The sequence below is a fragment of the Odocoileus virginianus genome, chromosome 19 (assembly GCF_023699985.2).
Source record: "Odocoileus virginianus isolate 20LAN1187 ecotype Illinois chromosome 19, Ovbor_1.2, whole genome shotgun sequence".
Taxonomy (NCBI): domain Eukaryota; kingdom Metazoa; phylum Chordata; class Mammalia; order Artiodactyla; family Cervidae; genus Odocoileus; species Odocoileus virginianus.
Genome location: NC_069692.1, coordinates 50,798,071 through 50,818,374, shown reverse-complemented (window position 1 = coordinate 50,818,374; position 20,304 = coordinate 50,798,071). Strand labels below are relative to the sequence as shown.

The window sequence follows — 20,304 nt, the reverse complement described above, 5'->3', positions numbered from 1 at the left end:
AACGTGGTCTCATCCCCTTACATCAACGCACTATTTTATCACCTGTTTTGCAAAGCACCAACTGCGTTTACAAGTAGAGGCATACCCGGTAGGCAAATAACCTTTTGTACTGGAAGCTAGTTAATCAAATACTTGTCAGCCAACTGTCCAGGAGGCAAGAGCACCAAGGTGGGGAGTGATAGACATTTACCCCTCTTTCCCTGCTAAATCGAGAATATGGTAGCTTCTCCTCCTCCAGTCCTTCCCTCCTTGCCACCCCCGTCCCCAAACTGTTACTAGGGAAACTCGAAAAAGAACTGGATGCATTAAGAAAACAAAAGTTTCGACCCCATAGGCACGATCCCATTGCCATGCAGAAAGCAACGCAGACGCCCAACCTCGGTCGCCGTATCAGCCAGAACAAGTAAGATGTTAATTGCAGCCTTGCAGAGGAAAAAAAAAAAAAAAAACTAGTATTGTTCCTCCCGGGTACGCGCGTCATTTGCGGGGGGCGAGACCTGCCCCCTCCGCGGTGGGAGATCCATCCCTCCGAGTCCAGGTGCGGAAAGGAAAAGCTGCGACAGGTCGGCGCTGAAAAAAAAAAAAAAGAGAGAGAGAGAGAAAGGCGACCTAGTGCGGCAGTTTCGCCCCCAGCCCCGGGGGTCGCCTTCCCGCGCTCCGCAGCCCGGGCCTGGCCTCCCTGGGGCGGTCAGTCCCCGCCGGCAGCGGCGCTGGGAACTGCAGGTGCAGAGACCTCCCAGGCGCAGACAGCCGCGCTCCCGGGATGTGCGGGCTGGAAGCAGCGGTGACGTGAGGGGCACCGCGACCCGGGGGTTGGCGCGCCGCCCGCCGGCGTCCCGCGCGCGCCCCTCCCGCCGCCCGCGCCCCGCCAGGCCGAGCTCCGCGCGGGCCCCGGGCCGCCAGCGGGCGCACCGCACTGCACGCGCGCGCCGCCGAGCACACGCGGGGGCCCGGCGCGCGCCCGGCGGGGGCCGCGCGCTCTCTCCGTCGCCGCCGAGCACACGCGGGGGCCCAGCGCGCGCCTGGGGGGGCCGCGCGCTCCGGCCGCCGCGCGCCCGGGAGAGCGAGCGCCGCGCGCGCACGCCCGACACAGAGCTTTACTATCTGGCTCCCCTCTTGCCTCCCTCCTCGCCGGGCATTCACACGGCTCTCCGACATCACCAGCATCCCCAGCCAAGGCTGCTTTTTTTTCTCTTCTTCTTCTTCCCCCCTCCTCTCCTCTGTACCTGCGGGCTGGGGGGCGGGAGGAGTAGGAGGGGCGGGAGAAGAGCGGGGAGAGGGGAAGGCAGGAGCCCCAGCCTCCCGACGCGGCCGCGGGCGCCCGCGGAGTGAACCCGGCGCATCGGCAACGCCGCCGCCTCTGCTCGGCGCGCTTCCTTGGCTTCCTGGCCGATCGCTGTGCTGGGGGGGGCAGGTCTGGAAAAACAGCTCCAGTGGCTGTGAAGCCACTTCCTTTTTTTTTTTTTTTTTAAATTCCTTAGCGTCTATCTTCGGGGGGCTCTCCCCGCTCCCGCCAGCGCCTCGGTGGGAGGTTGGATTCACTTGGCTACGGCGTAGGCTCGGGGTTCCTGGGGGGCTTTTATTCCCCCAGCCCTCCCCTCTTTGATTCTCTCTCCCTCCACCCCTGATCCCCGCGTTCTTTGCTTCTCTTATGTGCGCGTTAAAAAAAAAAAAATCCATCCTGATTTTCTAAGCTCAGCCAGGGAAAGATGGGCTCCGGGGCTCGGGACCGAAGGGGCGTCTCTCCGTCGCTGTTGCTGGGACGCGTGCCTGCGCTGCTGCCTTAGGCGCCCCGAGCGTTCCGAGAGGAAGGTAAGGACGGGGGTCCGGGGGTCACCTTCCCTCAGCCAGGGTCGCCAGCCGCCAGCTTTCCCCGGTTGGTGGTGGGGGGGGGGGGGGGGGTTGCGGAGGAAGGATCGGGAAAGGCAAGGCTGTTGCTGGCGGATGGAGGGGCTGCGAGCAGACCTGACGGTCTTCATTGACTTAAACGCCGCAGTTGAAAAGTTAGGCAAGTCTCGTTTTCCAGAGATGTGCTCGGTCAAGAGGGATAGGCTGAGAGACCTGGAACATCTGGCGGTTGCGTGTGATCGGGGTCATTTTGTGGGGGGAAATGTTAGGTTAAAAGGAAGTTAAGATAAGGGGAAGCCGTGGGTCTTTTATTGGGGGAGAAAGAAAAAAAAATCAGTGGAGTGATGGCGCCGTCTATGTTCGACTAAAGTGTCACCCAGAAAATCAGTTTTGAGGGGAGCTAAACTAAACGCCAGTTTGCCTCTCAGTAGGAGACAAATAAATAAATAAATGGCACATCCTTGAATTCTCGGTGGCCGGGCCCCTTACACACCCGCAACCCGGTTCTTTCTTTCTTAAAGAGAAAGATGTAATTGTTGGAAGTGGCCCTGCAGTCGGGGACTGGCGGGGGATGGGGGCGGTGGTGGGGGTGACAGAGTTCGGGGATCCATTTGTGATTATGTAGAATAAAAGAAGACTCCGTACACGAAGGAGTATACCAGTGATCGAAATAAAGAGCGTTATATTGAGGGGGCTTTCTTGAGCAGGCTCGAAGAGTGAAATCAGAGCCGTTTTATCCACTGTTTCTCATCCTTGATGAGCACAGCAATGCAGACATGCACTGTAAAATAGATGGAAGCAAAAGTACCGGGTTTCATTAGGAAAAGAAATACGACCTCTTTTTGAGTTAGTGATTATAAAATGAAGCCCCCTTTCATGGATGGAATTCCTAATTTAGACACTCACTGTCACATTGGCTCTCAACGCCTACACTCTATCCTGAAGAACACTGCGCAGACCTGCATTGCCTGCAAAGTGCTACAGCAGGGGGAAAAGGGGGGAATTATTTCTAGAATTTCCTATAACTTTCCCTGTTTTTTAACCTTTACATCCTCATTGGCTTTATTTTCTCAAGAAGAAAATGCATTATTCATTGAGCTGTGTGTTTGAATCAGAGAACACTGTTTTGATAGTCCCAGCAATTCTGGTGTTATTTTAAACTGCTGCTATATGGAGATTTAGAGTTGGAGTTGTTTTTGCTTATATGAAGACATAGAATTTGAATCATGATCTGGGGATTGCAGATCTGTCTTCAGGGACTTCATCACTGGATTTTGTGTGCATGCATTGGTGTGTTATGCAATGGGGAGGAAGAGGGTTTTATCCTTTGGTTCAGAGAGGACCCAGGGAAAGACATGAAAACTCTTAACTATCTATATGTCTGTATGTCTGTCTCTGTTTACAGAACAGTGGAAGAGACTGCAGCCTAAAGACTTTTAAAATTAACTTGGCATCACTTTTCTCAGCTCAAAGGCTAAGCAAAAAAGCAGTGTCATTTATTCTAAGAAATAACTTCTTAAAGGTTAAAGCTGAAAAATATTCAAGTTACTTTTGGATAACAACTTACAGAGGTAAATATAACCAAGAATTACTGTATTATGCAAGGCCAGGTTAAAAAAAATAGAGGGGGAAAAGAAAAGAGCTTTGGAGCTGTTACTGGAGAGGTAGCAACAATTCAGTAATTGAAATCCTAATTCTTGTATCTACCATGTGTAAATTTTAAATTATAGTAGATAACTCTAGGTAAAATAGCCCTAATTAAAAAAAAAAAAAGACTGAAACCAGTTCAGTTACTGTGGTTCTGGGATTATTCACTAGTATCGCCTTTGGATACAGATACTAATACAATGGTCTACTTTATGTATCCCAGGAGACATGTCACATTGAAATGACTGCCTTAAATTGTGGTTCTCAATGATGATGTCCAAAAGCAAGTCTTTCTTCTGTATCTGCCCTTTCTTGGGTGATAGTTTACAAATTCTATTAATCTACATGGATACCTGTATTTTTGCATAGGAATTTCCCGTCAGTTCACATAGTGGCCCCTGCAAAGACTAGTAGGAGCATTTGGGTGATGGTGTTTCAGCTGCAGCAAATTACCATTTGTGTTTTTAAAATTGAGGCTATCATTTATCATACGTGCTTTTCACATTTAAAAGAAAACAAATAATATGACAGCAGCTGTTCCCAGATTATCAGATTAGATTTTGTGTGATGATGTTTACTGCAGGCAGAGAGCTGAGGGGGAGAAAAGGTTTGTCTAGGTTGCTTAAAAATATCTCAGAAATTAAAATTTAGGTTGTAATATTTAAAAAGCAGAAGTTTCCTCTTCTTTCAATAGAATCATAATGCACTTGAAGGAAATCTTGGTAGATAAGAGCATTCCTATTACTAATCTACTGAATATTATTTTTAAATTGAATGTAGAGAATTTGGCCATTGCGAAGGGCCACGTGAGGGCGCTGTTCACACAGCAACAGATAGTTTTCTGGCATTATAAAAAAATTACCTGCCCTTTTTAAAAAAGGCTTTTTTTACTGAAATCTTGAGAACAGCTGGCTGTAATATTGGAAGGAGTTTCTTTTTATCAATGTGCGTAGACTCCTGCTTGCATTTTACTTTCGTTGCCATTTTTACAGGCCAAATGACATAGGATGAAGGCTGTTCGTAACCTGCTGATTTATATATTTTCCACCTATCTCCTGGTTATGTTTGGATTTAATGCTGCCCAAGACTTCTGGTGTTCAACTTTGGTGAAGGGAGTCATTTATGGATCGTATTCTGTAAGTGAAATGTTTCCCAAAAACTTTACAAACTGCACTTGGACGCTGGAGAATCCAGATCCAACCAAATATAGCATTTACCTGAAATTTTCCAAAAAGGACCTTAGCTGCTCTAACTTTTCCCTCCTGGCTTATCAGTTTGATCATTTTTCCCATGAAAAAATCAAGGATCTTTTACGAAAGAATCATTCTATAATGCAACTCTGCGAATCCAAGAATGCTTTCGTTTTTCTACAGTATGACAAAAATTTTATTCAAATACGTCGGGTCTTTCCAACCGATTTCCCAGGATTACAGAAAAAAGAAGAAGATCAGAAATCTTTTTTTGAGTTTTTGGTGTTGAACAAGGTGAGCCCGAGCCAGTTTGGTTGCCATGTGTTATGCACTTGGTTGGAGAGCTGCTTAAAGTCAGAAAATGGGAGAACGGAGTCCTGCGGAATCATGTATACAAAGTGTGCCTGCCCTCAGCACTTGGGAGAGTGGGGGCTCGACGACCAGTCGCTGGTTTTGTTAAATAACGTGGTGTTACCCCTGAACGAGCAGACCGAGGGCTGCCTGACCCAAGAGCTGCAAACCACCCAGGTCTGCAATCTTACCAGGGAGGCCAAGCGACCGCCCAAAGAAGGTAAGGCCAGCCGAGAGGGGGTGCCGGGGCGGGGGCGGGGGCGACGGGGCCGCAACGTGCTGTGTCCCACGCCGGCCGGACCCTCGCCACGTCCCTGGGTCACCTCTGGATTGATTTGTAGTCCTCACTGGTCTCTCAAGCTAGTCTTACGTTTCAAGGTTTTAGACAGGTGGCAGGGTGGGGTGGTGCTCAGCGACCTGCCCTTCGATGCCAGTGGGATGTTGAGGGGAAAATAGGTGCAAAAATGTGGAGTCGGTTTGAGAGGGAGGCGGGTGGGGAGGTGATGCTTTATTGCTTTTTTAGGCTTCAGCCCCTGGGGGAATGGGAGACCCACACACACACACACACAGAGACCTGGGAGTGGATCTGTAGACCTCCTTGCGGCTTCAGCCCACTGTCTCATCTGTGACCTCTTTCCGGGTTGGAACTTGGGGTGTAGCTGCTGAAAGGTGACGGAGATTCAATGGCATGTCTGTGTGGACCAAATTGCTTCCCCACGTGGGATGGCAAGGGTGCCCCTCCCCCAGAGACCCAGCATTGTGTCAAAGATGCTTTGCACGCAGGAGTCCCATGCAGGCTCTGTGGTCAACAGAAGCCCGCTGGAGGTGCGGACTGTGAGGTTACAAATGAACACGGGCAGGTCCTGCAAGACCTGGTACCCTGTTAGCATGACTTTGGGTTCTGTCTCCTTGGTCCCCTCTTGAGCTTGTCAGAGCAGAGCTAGATGGAAAGCTGTGCAGCGGAAATGCGGAAGAAAAGGGGAAAGTACAGGAGTGATTTATAGCTTCACCCAGACTAGTGGGGAAGCTGCCCCAGGATCTGAGACTGTGGATTATGTTTAATAAGGCTGGAAAGCTGGCACATTTTGAGAAAACGGCCTTCCCCTTTGGAAGGTTAGGGGATGCATTCTGTTCACTTGAGGCCACGGCTGGTATCTAGCCTCTCTTGCTCCCCAACCTTGCACCCAGAGTGCATGTTGAATTTTTATGCAGGAAATGTTTTCTGATTGCCACAAAGATCCCTGTCTGTGGAAAGGGACAGCCAAGCTCCAGTCCCTCCTTGCTCTCCTCCCCCAACAGAAGTTGTCTTTGTGGCCAACATAAAATTGACACGTTGTTGGAGAATTTTAAGAGTAGCCAAGGTTTTGTAAGGGGGTGGGGGGCGATGGGGAAAGAGAGAGAAAACGGCTTAACCAGCAAAAAGCCTTGATTTTTCTGCTGAAAGCCTTTTGGGGGATGGGAATTATGGAAGAACCATGGCACTCGGGGCAAAGAAACCTTAGAAAATAAATTCAGACTAATGGTGCTGGGAGAGGGGTGAAAACCCTTTAAGATTTCTTCAGGTCAGTGTTTCCCTAACAGCTGTGAAAGAAGAAAGCAAAGTGGTTTTAAATTACAGGAGTTCTTTTCTCTAGTAAAAATCCCAGAGAAGCACTAGCAACTGCAGGGATGGTATTTAACACCATTTAAAACCGATTAGTGTCCCTTAGAATAAGAAGCTATAGTACAAGAGGAAAGTGTGATGTTATAAGCTGGCTAATAAGAAAATGAACACCAGAATCTAGGTTTTGCTTGTCTGTTTTATTGCTGTTCTAATAAAATGGAGAAAATTTGTATCTTCAGTGGTTAAAATTTTATCAGATTGACTGCTGATGACAGTGGAAAAAGAATCTTGGTATATATACAATCCTTTTTTTGTGAATGGTAGCAAGTGACAAAAATAAAGTTGTGTGTTCACTGAGTATGATTTTTAGAGATTTTGCCAGTCATGATCATGCGGTGTCGGTCAGGAAAGGGCTGAGATTTATAGAAGTTGGACTAGATGACCATTCGTTTCGGTAAATGACTAAGAGTGATTTTAGACATTAGATGTTTGAATCCTGGGGGAGACTGTATGCTTCTTTTGGCTAATTAGCTGGTGAAATGAGAAAGAAATACCTCCATAGACAAATCAGGGATTGTTTTAAAATTGTTAGCGTGTTAATAGAGCTGAAGAGGAAAAGTTTATGTAATAGGGGAAGAATATGTGCTGTATCAGTAAAATTGCACAGCCTATATCCTCTGTCTTCTAAATTTGTGCTCTTGAATTGCTTAGATGTTCTGAGTCAGAAAGGTAAGGATAAGTTATTCCTGATGACATAATTGTGACTGATGCCTTTGTAAGTAATTCTTATAAAATATGTATATAGTACTCCTTACTTCATTCAAAGAAGGCCTTTCAGGCCATGTTACATTGTAGGAAAGGAATGTGAAAATCTGCAGATGCTTAATTTAGTCAAATTATGCAAAGTACATTAAATCTTAGTCAATACAAATGATATGTAAAATCTTATGAAAGAATTGTTTAATACTATTTCAAATAAACTACCACATATTGATATTCACAGGGCTTGAGGGCTTTATGTAATAATTACATACAGTGGTGCTACTCATATCTAATTTAATTCCAGAATGTCATTTTATTTCATAACATGTAATCTCAACTTCTAAAATGGAATTTTTAGAAGTCCCACTTATATATTACTTTATGATTTCTATTTTCTGTGAAAAGTAAACTACCCTGTAAATCACCAGGGGAATATTTACAAGTTCATCCTCTATAGTTTTTGCCTACCATTGTATTTGCTGTTATCAGTACTGACTCAGAAGCCTTGAGTAGAAGTATTTTCCAGTGTATTACATCACAGAGGTGGCACAAATGTGACAGGATGGTCTTTACACTCAGTGGATACAGTTTCAGAATTTTTTATGTAATGCTGATAGTGATGGTAAAAGGTATGCTGAATACTGAATATTTTGTATCTGTCCATTGGAGTTATCATATTTAGTTAGTATTTGAGACAACTATGGACTCCCAGCAATGGAATATCAGTTTTGAGATGGGACTTCTACTAAGATGTTTGTTAACAAACATTCATGTACTTAAAAATTTCATAGCCGGAAAACAATAAGAAGACTGTTACTGTTTGAAATGACAACACTGACAATTGTAGGTGTTATCTTGAATATATTATAAAAGTAAATTGTTAAATGATGCTTCATTAAAGTGTGAAATTTTAGTATATTTAAATATTTTCTTATTTAAGATCGTATTTCACATATTTGCGGGTGCCATGTGATTATAGAAACTTAGTTGTCATTTCCTAATTTTTATGTTAAATTTTGAAAGTCTAGTAAATCGGCAAAACGGACTGTCTTGAAAATAATGGTGTCTTATTTCAGGCAGTTATTGAAGAACTGTTTATGTACAGTATATATACCTATTTTTAAAAGAAAATTAAAATAACATTGTTTACCTGGTTTTCAAATGTGAGTATGGGACGAGATTGGTATTTATTCATGAGGTCTTTAATATGTTTTATAGCTTTCTTTTACCACAGATGATCCTGGACTATGTAGCTAAAGTATAAAAGATGATATATGATCTTATTTCTTACTACTTCACTTAAATAATTAAAACAGTTAAGAGAGAGAAATTGCATACCAGGGTGTCTAAATCACGAAATAAGCCTTAATGGAAGCTTTGTTTCCCACTTAACATCAATGGCGCTACTTATGTGCAGGGAGGTTGGGATCCCTGTATAGATTCCAGGAAATCTGAACACACACACTTCCTTGTCTTTTCATTCTGCCCCTGCTAATCCTTGATAATCAACCACCCAAAGGAAGTCTCACCATGTGCCTGTATGAACTCTAGCCTGTGTGTGTGTGTGTGTGTGTGTGTGTGTGTGTGTGTGTGTGTGTGTGAGAACTTGTAGGCACAGATCCAGAGCAATCTGTGTGTCTCTTCATTTTCAAGTGTTTTCATTTCTTTCTACTTTTGGTCTTTTTGCCCTCATCCCTCTTTTAGTCACCTTTCCCTTGCTTCCTTAGCCTCCTGGCTCTTACTTCCTTTGTGAATGCTGTGATCCCACTCTGTATCAGAATGTACAAAGATCTCCTGAGTCAGTGGTATCTTGTCAGTTTGCCCTTCCCCTTGGCTGGACCCATAGCCCTTTGCACACACTGTATTTCTCTTCTAGCATCTATCATATGGCATTGAAATTTCCATTTATTTTTCTGTCTTCCTCTGCTAGTCTTGTGAGTTCTTCAAGTGTACAGACTTGGTCTTCCAGTTGTCTAGCACAGTCTAAACAGTGCTTCAATAAAGATTGATTGATGTGAATGTTAAATGAGCAAAACAAAATAAAAAATTTAAGAAATATACCAATAGATTGAGGTTAATACAGTCTATAACATTTGCAGTACAATTGAGGTGTTATTTAGCCAGCTCCTTGTCTCAAAGTATTGTTTAATAACATTTTTAAAAGCTCAAGAAGAATGGAGTCATTTGAGAAGTAGTGTTAGTTCCATGTGTATTTATTACAATAGATTAGTGATAAATATAGCTTTCTATATACAGCTGTCTACAATAACAGTAGTAAGAAAATTTGCCAATTTTTACCTGTTTTTTAATTTTCTTCATTTCTATCTATGTTTTTTTCTTCTGGCTCTAGCAGTTCTTCTCCAGAAATGACATTTTCCAAATCTTTTTTCCACACTTTGAAAAGAAACATATGCAGAGTCTTTCCAAGAAAGAGGAAGAATATTTGCATGTCATTTAGAGCTTCTGTTACTTATTCCTGATTATGATTTATACATATAGTAATAGTGGAATACTACTAACATTTTAGGCCTGGCCAAGTAACAGGCCCTAATTTTTACTTTTGTCATTTTAGAATTTTGTCAACCAATTTAGGGAGTGGCTCAGATATATAGTATTAATGAAAACTCCATTATATGGCAACTTTTTGGGGAGGCAGTAAATTAAAATATTAACAGAAAAATGTTTGTACACATGTGTGTCATGCAGATTTTAGTGTTAGTTGCAGATAAATGTGCTACACATCAGTTTTCTTCAAAACTGAGATGGGACTTTCATTTACTTAGATTCCAACTTCATGTATTCCTATACTTCATTTCCTAATAGAAGTGATTTTTTTGTTAAACTAAATACTTTAATGAATACAGGGTTCCTTAGAGTCAGTTTGATCTGTATTACCTACAGTTAGAGATCAAGTCATCTGGCCCCTGGATCTGAAATCATAGTTTCTTAAAAAATCAACATTTCTTACTTTTTTGAAATACCGTGAGCGGGGTTTGAATCCACACCTTCACCTGAGAAGCCTGTTCTGTGTCCCTGCTTCCCTTCTTGGGTTGCTAGAAATGCTTATTCCTCAGGGTACAAGGAACAGGATATGACATTATGTAGTTAGAAAAATTATCCCCCAAAACTAATGAAATTAATGGCTTGGAATACTTTAGTTCCTGTCAGCCCTGTGGAAATTTCTTACCAATTCAATTAACTAATACAGATCAGAGAGGTATTCAATTTTTCTAAGTATGTCACTTCACTGAAATGAAAGGTGTATTTTAGTATGAGACGCACTTGAGTCCTGAGAGTGACTCAGCCACCTCATAGCATCTTTGACAAGGGACGGTCCTTCACTGAGCTTGACGGTACTGTGGCAAAGTGCTGAGTTAGATGAGATTGCATATGGAAGACACTTGATCTAATCCTCAAATTTCCTTAGGCCCTCCCTCCATTCAGTTTATGAAACCTCTTTTTTATTCTTATCTTTTGGCTATAAATGATAGAAGATTGATAATCACTAGTGAAGTAGATTGCCATGTGATTATTTGAGCTTGTTTAGGAATTTGGGGCATTTAACAAAGGGTCACTAGTAAGCATCTTGACTGTTGTATTATATAAGGAAAAGGTCACATCTGGATACCTTTGTGTTGATGGAGGCATGACTAATACATCAAATAGATCAAGCCAGTGAATGTGAGTCATCCCAGGGCTGGGAAGCTGTCCTCTGGATATCATTGCTGATCCTTTTTAAAGACTGTAAAATCTAAATGTAAATTAAGGGGTTTCCAAATGTTTTACTCTTTGCTGCATTATGCAAAGTTAAATTCATGTTTTGAGTTCTGTTTTGAAAAGGAATTATCCTGAAACAATTAAATCTATATTAAATCATTTGGAAAGAAGTAGAACATTTTTGGAATTTTTTTCACTGAATTGTGTTTAGTTGTTATAGACTAATGAGCCCTCAGAGTCCTCCAAAGGCTTACATATTCAGATATTGAAAACACATTTAAAAATTTGTTAGAACTCATTTGAAGATTCTGATGTTTTCTTAAAGTAGAATTACAGAATGCCATCTATAAGACTGAATAAAATGCCAAGTGTTCTGTGTTCTGTTAAACGCTAAATGGTCTATTTTCAATTATCTTTCAACTGTCATTCAGGAATTTTGCTCACATGCAGAGAATGACCTAGCTAATACTTATCTATTAAAGGTTAATATATTTCTTCTTATTATTAATTAGATATTCTTAATAAAGTAATATGTTTCTAGTTTGCAAGAAAGTGCCATAAGTAACAAATGCATAGTAAATACATTAGTGTAGAGCTATTTCTCTCAAAAATAATTCCCTGAATAGGAATCGTTTCTGAAATTGGACATGTTTGCTGATATGCATTTTCCCCTTATGACACATCCCATATGCTTAAAGCGTATTATAAAATATGAAGGCAAAATGGTTACTGTTTAGTTTCTCCCATATTAAGTGAAATAATTTATCTGCTAACCTAATCTTGGATATTATATTCTCAAATTACTGCTAGATAACAAGATTCTTTAAAGACTGAGAGTTGTTTGGGAAAACAGCACATATGTGCATGGAAAAGACATTGAAACACTGATGGAACCAGATTACAGTATTGAGGATGCAGTTTACATGCACTTAGATATAATCAAAAACATTAAAACAATTGTGGACTCAACCAGAGTCTACCTTGGTAAATTACTTTTTTAGCAATGAATATGTTAAAATAATATCAATGGCACACAGAAATATTTGCTTTCCTGGGTCAGTGGTATAGAATATCAATTTCATGACATTTCTACTGGTGTTCTTCCATTTAAAAATAATTTTTAAAGTTTTGATTAAAATTTATTAAAAATTAATATCTACTGTGCATATATAAATAAAGGTAATTTGTTCTCTAATAACTATTTTTAAAGAGAAAACTTCATCTGCGTATGACTTTTAAGAAAATAAAGATATGGAGTGTTTTGTTAAACATCTTATAAATTAAAAGAATGTAAGGAATCCCGACATTGAGAAAGTGCTTTCCAGTTCACAGAGGTCTGTGGCACAGATTGCGCTCCTTGAGCAGCAGCTGTGTGAGGCACCTATTATTCGCTCCATCAGCATGGGCCGATTATACCTTAAAGACCATGGCTTTCCTTTTTCATCATTTTACTGCAGACTGGTCCAAATGAAAAACCATGGAATTTTAGACTATGAGTTTCTCTCTGTTTCTGGAACACCTGAATCTAAATCACAAATTCTCAGATTCATAAGGGCCTCTCGGCATCATCTCGTCCAAATCTCACCTGACTAAAGGAATTCCAATCTGCAGATGTATCATGGGAACATTATTTCAACTGAACATAAGTGTTATTGGAGTTTATATTTAATTCCATTTCTATAATGTAAAAGAAACACAGTCATTTAGGATGGTTGGATAGATCTAATCCTTAAAAAAAAAAAAAATTACCTGGTATCCAGCCAGAACAATAATCAGAGTATATTGCTCTACTACTGAATATAGACTAGTCTTTACAAATCAGAAATTTCATTCATTAGTTTTTTTTTTTGTCCTATTTGGTATATATTCAAACAAATATAATGTAAGTTTAAAAAAAAAACAAACTATTGATTTTCAGTCTAAGCACATTAAGTTTAAAGAGCAGTGTGTTTCAAGTGCAGAGCCTGTCTAGATTTAGAAAGATGATTTACCAAGGTCTGTCTTGGATTTTCATTTTATTATCATTCTCTAGGGCAATCTCTGTTTTAAAGAAATAGCATGTTCTATTTTTTAGTTATCCCCTTGCACATTGAGAAATGCTATTACAGGTGGGAAACAGATCAGAACCCACTCCTGTTTTGAAGGTCACAGCTCCTGTGGATGGGCTTCCATGGATTCTCTGGAAACCCCCCTCTTCTCTCACTCCTGAGGCCCACGCCCTGATGGTCACCCTAGGACTGTACTCTGTCTCCCTGGTTTCTCCAAGCTTTAGCCATGCCTTACTTTCTTCTCAAATTACTTTACTCGAAGACATCATCTGTTTCTTACTGGGATATTTACTGGTACAGGAGTATGTAATTTTGTTAACTAATTACATTGAGATTGGTCTGAAATTGTTCCTTTTAATGTACTAACAGTCTTCTGTAATAATTAGCCATTTGCAGAGTTTCAGGTTGGCTAGCCCTACTGATTGAAAGGATTGAGCTAGGCTTCCCTGGTGGCTCAGATAGGAAGGAATCCACCTGCAATGCAGGAGACCCGGGTTTGTCCCTGGTTCGAGAGGATCCCCTGGAGAGGGGAATGGCAGCCCCCTGCAGTTTCCTGCCTGGAGAATTCCAGGGACAGAAGAGCCTGCAGAGCTATAGTCCATGGGGTCGCAAAGAGTCGGACACGACTGAGCAACTTTCACTTCACTTGAAAGAGTTGAGCTAATCAAAGTGAAAACCAATTGGCCATTTCTTAAGAAGCTCAGTTGACATGGTTTATTTTACACTTGATCTTAACTCAGGATCAGTATATGTTCATCTTCCTAACTCCATTGAGTTTAGAAACTCCTCCAGTAGTCTTTGTATATGTACACACTGACTTGTTGACCACTTAGCTTGTTTCCAAATCACATAACGTGTACATTTGTATACAATTTTTCAGTGATGATGTGGCCACAAAACATTTGAACTGGCCTGGATATTCAAGGAAAGTTTTGTGAGTTGGTAATTTCAAGGGTCACATATAAAATGTAAAAAATGCTGGCAGGTTAATATTTAGTTTTCATTTTACTACATCATTATAACAGTGGAAGTATAAAATGAAAACAGAATCTCAGTTGCTAATGTTAAGTGTCCTTTTGCCTGTTGATTTCATTATACATCTCAAGTGTGTATGCTCAGTTGTGTCCAACTCTTGGTGATTCCATGGACTATAGCCTGCCAGGCTCTTCTGTCCATGGAATTTTCCAAGCAGGAATACTGGAGTGGGTTGCCATTTTCTACTCCATGTAAACACAAAAACAAAACAAGACTAACACAGAGCTTTAATTTTTTTCTTTCATTTCTTTGCAAAAAGGAACCAAGGCAGCTAAGTTTATCCTTATAATTTTATTAAGAAGATTGCAGTTTTTAACTCTTTTTCTGTGTTTAGGTTGCATTTCACATCACAGAAGAGTCCTGAGAAGGAAAAAGGAAAATAACTTCCAAAGAAACAAATGGGCTAACCTTTATTTTTTTCTGACCTTCTGTTGATATACAGCTTTATGATTTTTCTGAATAGGTAATACATAACAAATATTTATTATACAGTGAATGCTTTTGGAAATATTTTTTCTAATGTTAGCTCCTCATACTAATTGTAATGTGGAAAAGAGGGCACCTTGAGAAGATAGAAATCTGTTTACTTTATATAATCTTTCCACATAAATCTGGCGAATTTTCAATGACCTGCTTCTGCATTGTGGGCTGAGAAATTTCAGTTTATTTTGGCTTCCCAGAGAGGTCATCTTCCTCTACAGAAATGTCAGCCTGTGGTCGGCTCTCTTTGGCTGGCCTTGGTTTTTGTAACTTAGAGGGCAAACTATGTATATTTTTAAGTGGTGCCTGAGATATTAACCAAATGCAGCTTTTTCAATCGGTTTTACTTCCAACTACAATGAAGTAAATGGCCATGAAGCACGGTTGTTGGTTCCATTTGTACCACTGAGAGCATTTTAATTGCCTTCCTTAGCTTGTAATATATTAACAGTCTGTTCTCTTTAAAATGTATGGTTTTCTTCTGTCTAGTGGTTTTCCTGGAATTTTCTTATGACCATATTTTGGTGTCCAGTTGGTGATAAAGGGCATAAGTGAATTCTAGGCAGTAATAAATATTACATGTACTTGCTACTGGTCTCTGCATCCTGAGGGGGAGAGAAACCACAGCAATATGGCTGATAGAAGTTAATCCATTAAGTAGCAAGAACTGATTAATGCAAAAGAAGTAAGTATGTATAGGATATGAATTAATGCAGCTTTTTTCCCCCTTGGCAATGGAAATTTTTTTTCTAAATAAAAAGTCAATATATAAAAAAGTTTATTAAAAATAGAATTTCTTTGGTGAAGTGAGCAGGAAGCCCAGGGCTTGCCTAATGCACCTCCAGAGGTGAGACACCCCCATTCTGCTTTTTGTCACACTTGTGGAGTAAGAGATCTCTCATGACCCATGCCTCCTGCCTGTCCTGTGAACACTTTCCTTGGGATCTCTCTGGTCAGTTTGTCCTGGGGCTGCATGTCACATTTTGGGACCAGTACCTGAATTCTCCATCTTTCTGTCTCATTATCTGGATTCCGAGCCTCTTCCACCTGAGGTTTCCAAACATGCAAATTCACTTATTGCAATCATACCTCTTGCTCATAGACTAAAGGTTACCCAGATAAATATGAATATTGTATTGGAATCCTTTTGGATCTTTAGTTGATGAATAATTAGAAGCCCTAATGTTAAATCTTTATAAATGTACTGTTTTTGGGTGTTACTCATTCTGATTCTCTTCCTGATTGTTTAGTTACTCCCCAAACCATTCAGCTGCAGACTATCAAACTTCTTGGAATAAACTAAAGTTATTAGGGCATAAAATTTTTTTGAGCTCCTTTGTTCACATATAATGGATATCTGCAACAGAACAGGTTATTAAAACAACCACCAAAACCATGTTAGCATCCATTCCATAGACGTGAGTGGACACTGGGGTGTTACTATGCTCTTCCAGTAGCGTCAGCTGGAGAAGGCAATGGAAACCCACTCCAGTACTCTTGCCTGGGAAATCCCATGGACGGAGGAGCCTGGTGGGCTGCAGTCCACCAGTCGCAAAGAGTCGGACATGACTGAGTGGCTTCACTTTCACTTTTCACTTTTGTGCATTGGAGAAGGAAATGGCAACCCACTCCAGTGTTCTTGCCTGGAGAATCCCAGGGACGGAGGAGCCTGGTGGGCTACCGTCTATGGCGTCACAGAGAGTCGGACAGGACTGATGCGACTTAGCATCAGCAGCAGCAGTGTCAGCCTTCCCCCTCTGTGGGCATGCGTGGGGACTGTTTTCTGGACCAGCTGTGCCTGTGGGGTCATGTGACCGGCTCTGGCCAATGAGTGGCGAGCGGAAGTGTCACTCCTTCCTTCTGAGTTCGGTCATTTCATTGCTGGAGTAAGATCGCCAGAGTGGTCTCTTTGCCTCTGGCAGGGGGACCTGTGCCAGAGAGAAGGGCCGACCCTGGCAGCCTGTGTACTTAAATGTGTGAGCTGAGAGGAGCCCCTTGCCGTGGCCTGCTGATCTGTGATGGTCCTGAAGCTGAGCCAGGAAGTTGTTTTTCTGTTTCGAGACACTTTGGATTTGGATTTGTCTTTGTTACTGCAGCCTAACCTAGCATATTCTAGCTGATGACAGATGTCCAGTTGGGGAGGGTTGGGGCACAGTGGCATTAACTGATAGTTTTAACAGGTGACTCTGGTGATCTGTTGTGTAATTCAGCTGTGAAGATGTGGTGGCCAGAGAGGTCTGTGATATTTTGTGGGGAGGATCTCGCCTACCTGAATATTCTACAGTGTACTCTGGGATAGCCGAATTTCAGTGTATTGTTAACAACACTCTGGACCTCATTTTAGGTATTAGTTATCAATATTTAATTGTTCTAGCCTAATTAAAATTACTAGTAAATTAACTAGTTATCGCATGTTTGGACTTTCCTGGTGGCTCAGACAGTGAAGCGTCTGCATACAATGCGGGAGACCCGGGTTCGATCCCTGGGTCAGGAAGATCCCCTGGAGAAGGCGGTGGCACCCCACTCCAGTACTCTTGACTGGAAAATCCCATGGATGGAGGAGCCTGGTAGGCTACAGTCCATGGGGTCGCAAAGAGTCGGACACGACTGAGTGACTTCACTCACTCTTGTATGTTTAGATAACAAGAGACCGTTCTTTTGACATACACTTAAAAGCGATTGGATTTTTATACATGTTCAAACTCACCCAGATTAGAGAGCGTTTGTGGTCTTTTGCTGAGTCATGATTGTCAAAGAACTGAGCAGGAGACATTCCTTGTGGTCTGGTGGTTCCTACTGACGGGTGAAAACCTGGCCCATTCCTGGCCCTTCACCCTGCCTTCCTTATCTTCATTCTTCCTTCCCCTCTTTCCCCCTTCCTGTCTTTCTGGTTGGGCACTTCTCCTCCGCTTACATAGACCCCGATATATACGTGTTCCCCCAGATCCTGTACTGCGGCACTTCGCAGAGTCTGTTATACATGTAGGTGTTTGTGGTAAACAAATATTTCTATGGTCGTTCAAGGGGAGCTTATAAACACTTAGTAAGCACTGCCTCATTAATCTTAACCGTTTTCTGGTGAGGTTAATTATGTAGCAGTAATTAACCTCCCCTGTGAGTAGGTGGGCTTTTGCCACATTGAGAGGCGTTCTTCCCTTCCAGGAGAGGTGGGAGGGAGCAGTGGGCTGCTGGGAGCTTTAAACGTGCCTCTGAATGCTACTTCGAAGGAGGGGATACTGGGTGTACTTGGGAAAATCTTACTATACTGTCCTGAGCCTTGCATTATTTCCCTGACTCTCCTGTCCTCAAGTTCTCATTATAATATGCTCGTAACTTATAAGAGACACATTCCAGGACTCTGATGGGGGTATACAGAACACTTAGCAGCTGAGAAGTTAAAAAAAAAGAACACAAATATATTCTCTTTTTTTTTTCATTTTATTTTGTGTTCTGAATAAAATTTAAGTATGCAGTGAATTATCAATTTTTTTCCCTTCCCATGTGTTTTATAACTGATCTGTGGGACACACGCACATACACAGTCACTTATGCATGAATCTGTGGCATTTAAGACTCACAGGTACTATATGCAATGTGATTTTAAAAGGTGAACATTTTTTCAATAGCTTGAGGATATATTCCCTGCTAAACTGCGTTTACTAACTAAATATTTACTAGATATAAATCTAACTAGTGTCACTATTGAGAAGATCACAGGAATGGCAAAGAATAAAGATTCATTTTGCAAGGTAAGCTTTAACATTTAAGTTGATATTTTGAAAATTCACTTGGAGCCTTTTTAATAAATACATTCAGATCAGTATTCTGTGGATCTTCATAATTATCAGAAATTAAATTTTTTTTACTTAGGATTTAAGAGTAAAAATCATTTGCCAAGCAGGTTTCTAAAAGTTGAAAACAAATGTCAATTCATAAAAGTGTACACTTTTCCATTTCTGGGAAATTCACATGTATCATGCCATAACAAATTAACACTTTCAAATTCTGTTTAATCATTGATTATTTTCTTCCTTTGGAACTTGTTCCATATTAGATCCCACACAAAAATTGCTTCAAGTCAACATTTCATAGTGATTTAAGAGTCAGACTTACTGGGTTCAAATCTCATTTTCTCAACTTCTAATGGAGAATATTACATATTTCTCTAAACCTCAGTTTCTTTGTCATTGTGAGATTACTGAGAGATTGAGATGATTAACATAAAAAATTAACATGATTCCTGGACTGTTTAATAGAGGCTCAAAAATATGAACTTTCATTGATTGGATGGTTTTGGAACCCTTTAGAAAATGTGCATAAGCTTTTTCTTTAGTGCAACAAATAAAACTTTGATTTGTAATAAAAAGAAATTTATTTAATTGACCTCCAAGAAACTAAAATGTCTTCTGGGTCATTCAGTCTGGAAAAGCGTACTGTATCTTTAATCCTTTCTTCCCTCTGAATCTTCAGGTTCCTGAGAAAAGTAGTCTGAGTTAAGCTGCCATATCTCTTCTCCTTTCTTCCTCATTTCAGAAGTGAATCACTCGGTTCCCCATCATCATTTTCTTCTTAAAACAGACTAGCCAGTGATATTCACAGATTGTTTGACAAATGGTGATTGCCTCCAGATGATTTTCTCTCAAAGACCCGTGTCCACTCTAAATCAGAATCAAAAAGCATTGTGGACTGTATTTTGTCTGCGTAAGCAGCTTCATCTTCTGAGTATTTTCCCGAAAATATTTTTGTATCTTGGGTGAGTCCTTTCCTCATAACATTATGGTTTAAATGAATTCCCATTTTATTGGTTAAGTCAAGTTAGAATCTGTATTCTGATTTCTTTCCCACGATTGGCATGCGTGTTAAAGATGAAGCAACCTGTAATTACCTCCTGGCCTGCAATGAATCCCTTTTTTCTTCTGAGCAAAGTCAGATCTCCTAGAAAAATACCTTGCTTGCTGCCTGCTCCTTAACATTTATTCTAAGGCTTACTGTAAGAAAATATCGATAAAATATAAATCCATACTATATTTTTCAGAAGATCATACCTTTTTACTTTCGGTTTTCTGAAACTTTTACTTTTGCCTTTATAAACAAGAGAATTAGCAATGTGGCATTAGATAATAATATTTTTAACTCTCTAGAATCCTTTGTATTTAGAAGAGCGCTTAGAAGACTGAATAACTGCCTTCTGGATGAGACTTGCCGTAACTTGAGGCAAGTCAGTCTGAGCTCCAGTTTACTCAGTTACAAAAACTAAAATTGGATGACTGAAACTCATAGGATTCTGTGGCAAATAAAACTGTACTATATATGAAAGCCATTAAGAAAATGAACAGTGGCATCCAAAAATGTTATTGTTATTTATGGTATTAACTTGTAAATTTGATTAAATTCATTAGTTCATTGGCATATGTGCATGTGAAATAACGGTCCTGTCCTGCAATAATAAATATCATAGATGGTTGGATGGATTGTTGGACTTATTTGCGGACAAGACTGATTTGTCCTTGGGAAAACACTGTTCCCTTGGATCTTCTTTTTCTTTTCAATGTCAGTGGAAGCAGTGACAATTTGAGCTGCACATTCAAACCTTTTAGTTTGATTCCCAGCCCTGCTTTCCGCC

General features: G+C 41.0%; 1 protein-coding gene across 3 annotated transcripts in view; it reads left to right on the top strand.

Annotated features, from left to right (window-relative positions):
* The first annotated feature begins 1,029 nt into the window (after positions 1 to 1,029).
* Positions 1,030 to 20,304, top strand: part of ADGRB3 (adhesion G protein-coupled receptor B3) — an 856,417-nt gene continuing 837,142 nt past the window's right edge. For 2 of the 3 annotated variants that reach the window (XM_070450226.1, XM_020897092.2), the window contains exons 1-3: positions 1,032 to 1,812; positions 3,254 to 3,419; positions 4,488 to 5,256. In XM_070450226.1, coding sequence (XP_070306327.1) covers positions 4,503 to 5,256 — 754 coding nt within the window. In that variant the 5' untranslated portion in view covers positions 1,032 to 1,812; positions 3,254 to 3,419; positions 4,488 to 4,502. Of the gene's footprint in view, positions 1,813 to 3,253; positions 3,420 to 4,487; positions 5,257 to 20,304 lie in introns of all 3 variants that reach the window. The other variant, XM_070450225.1, reaches the window with a different exon arrangement.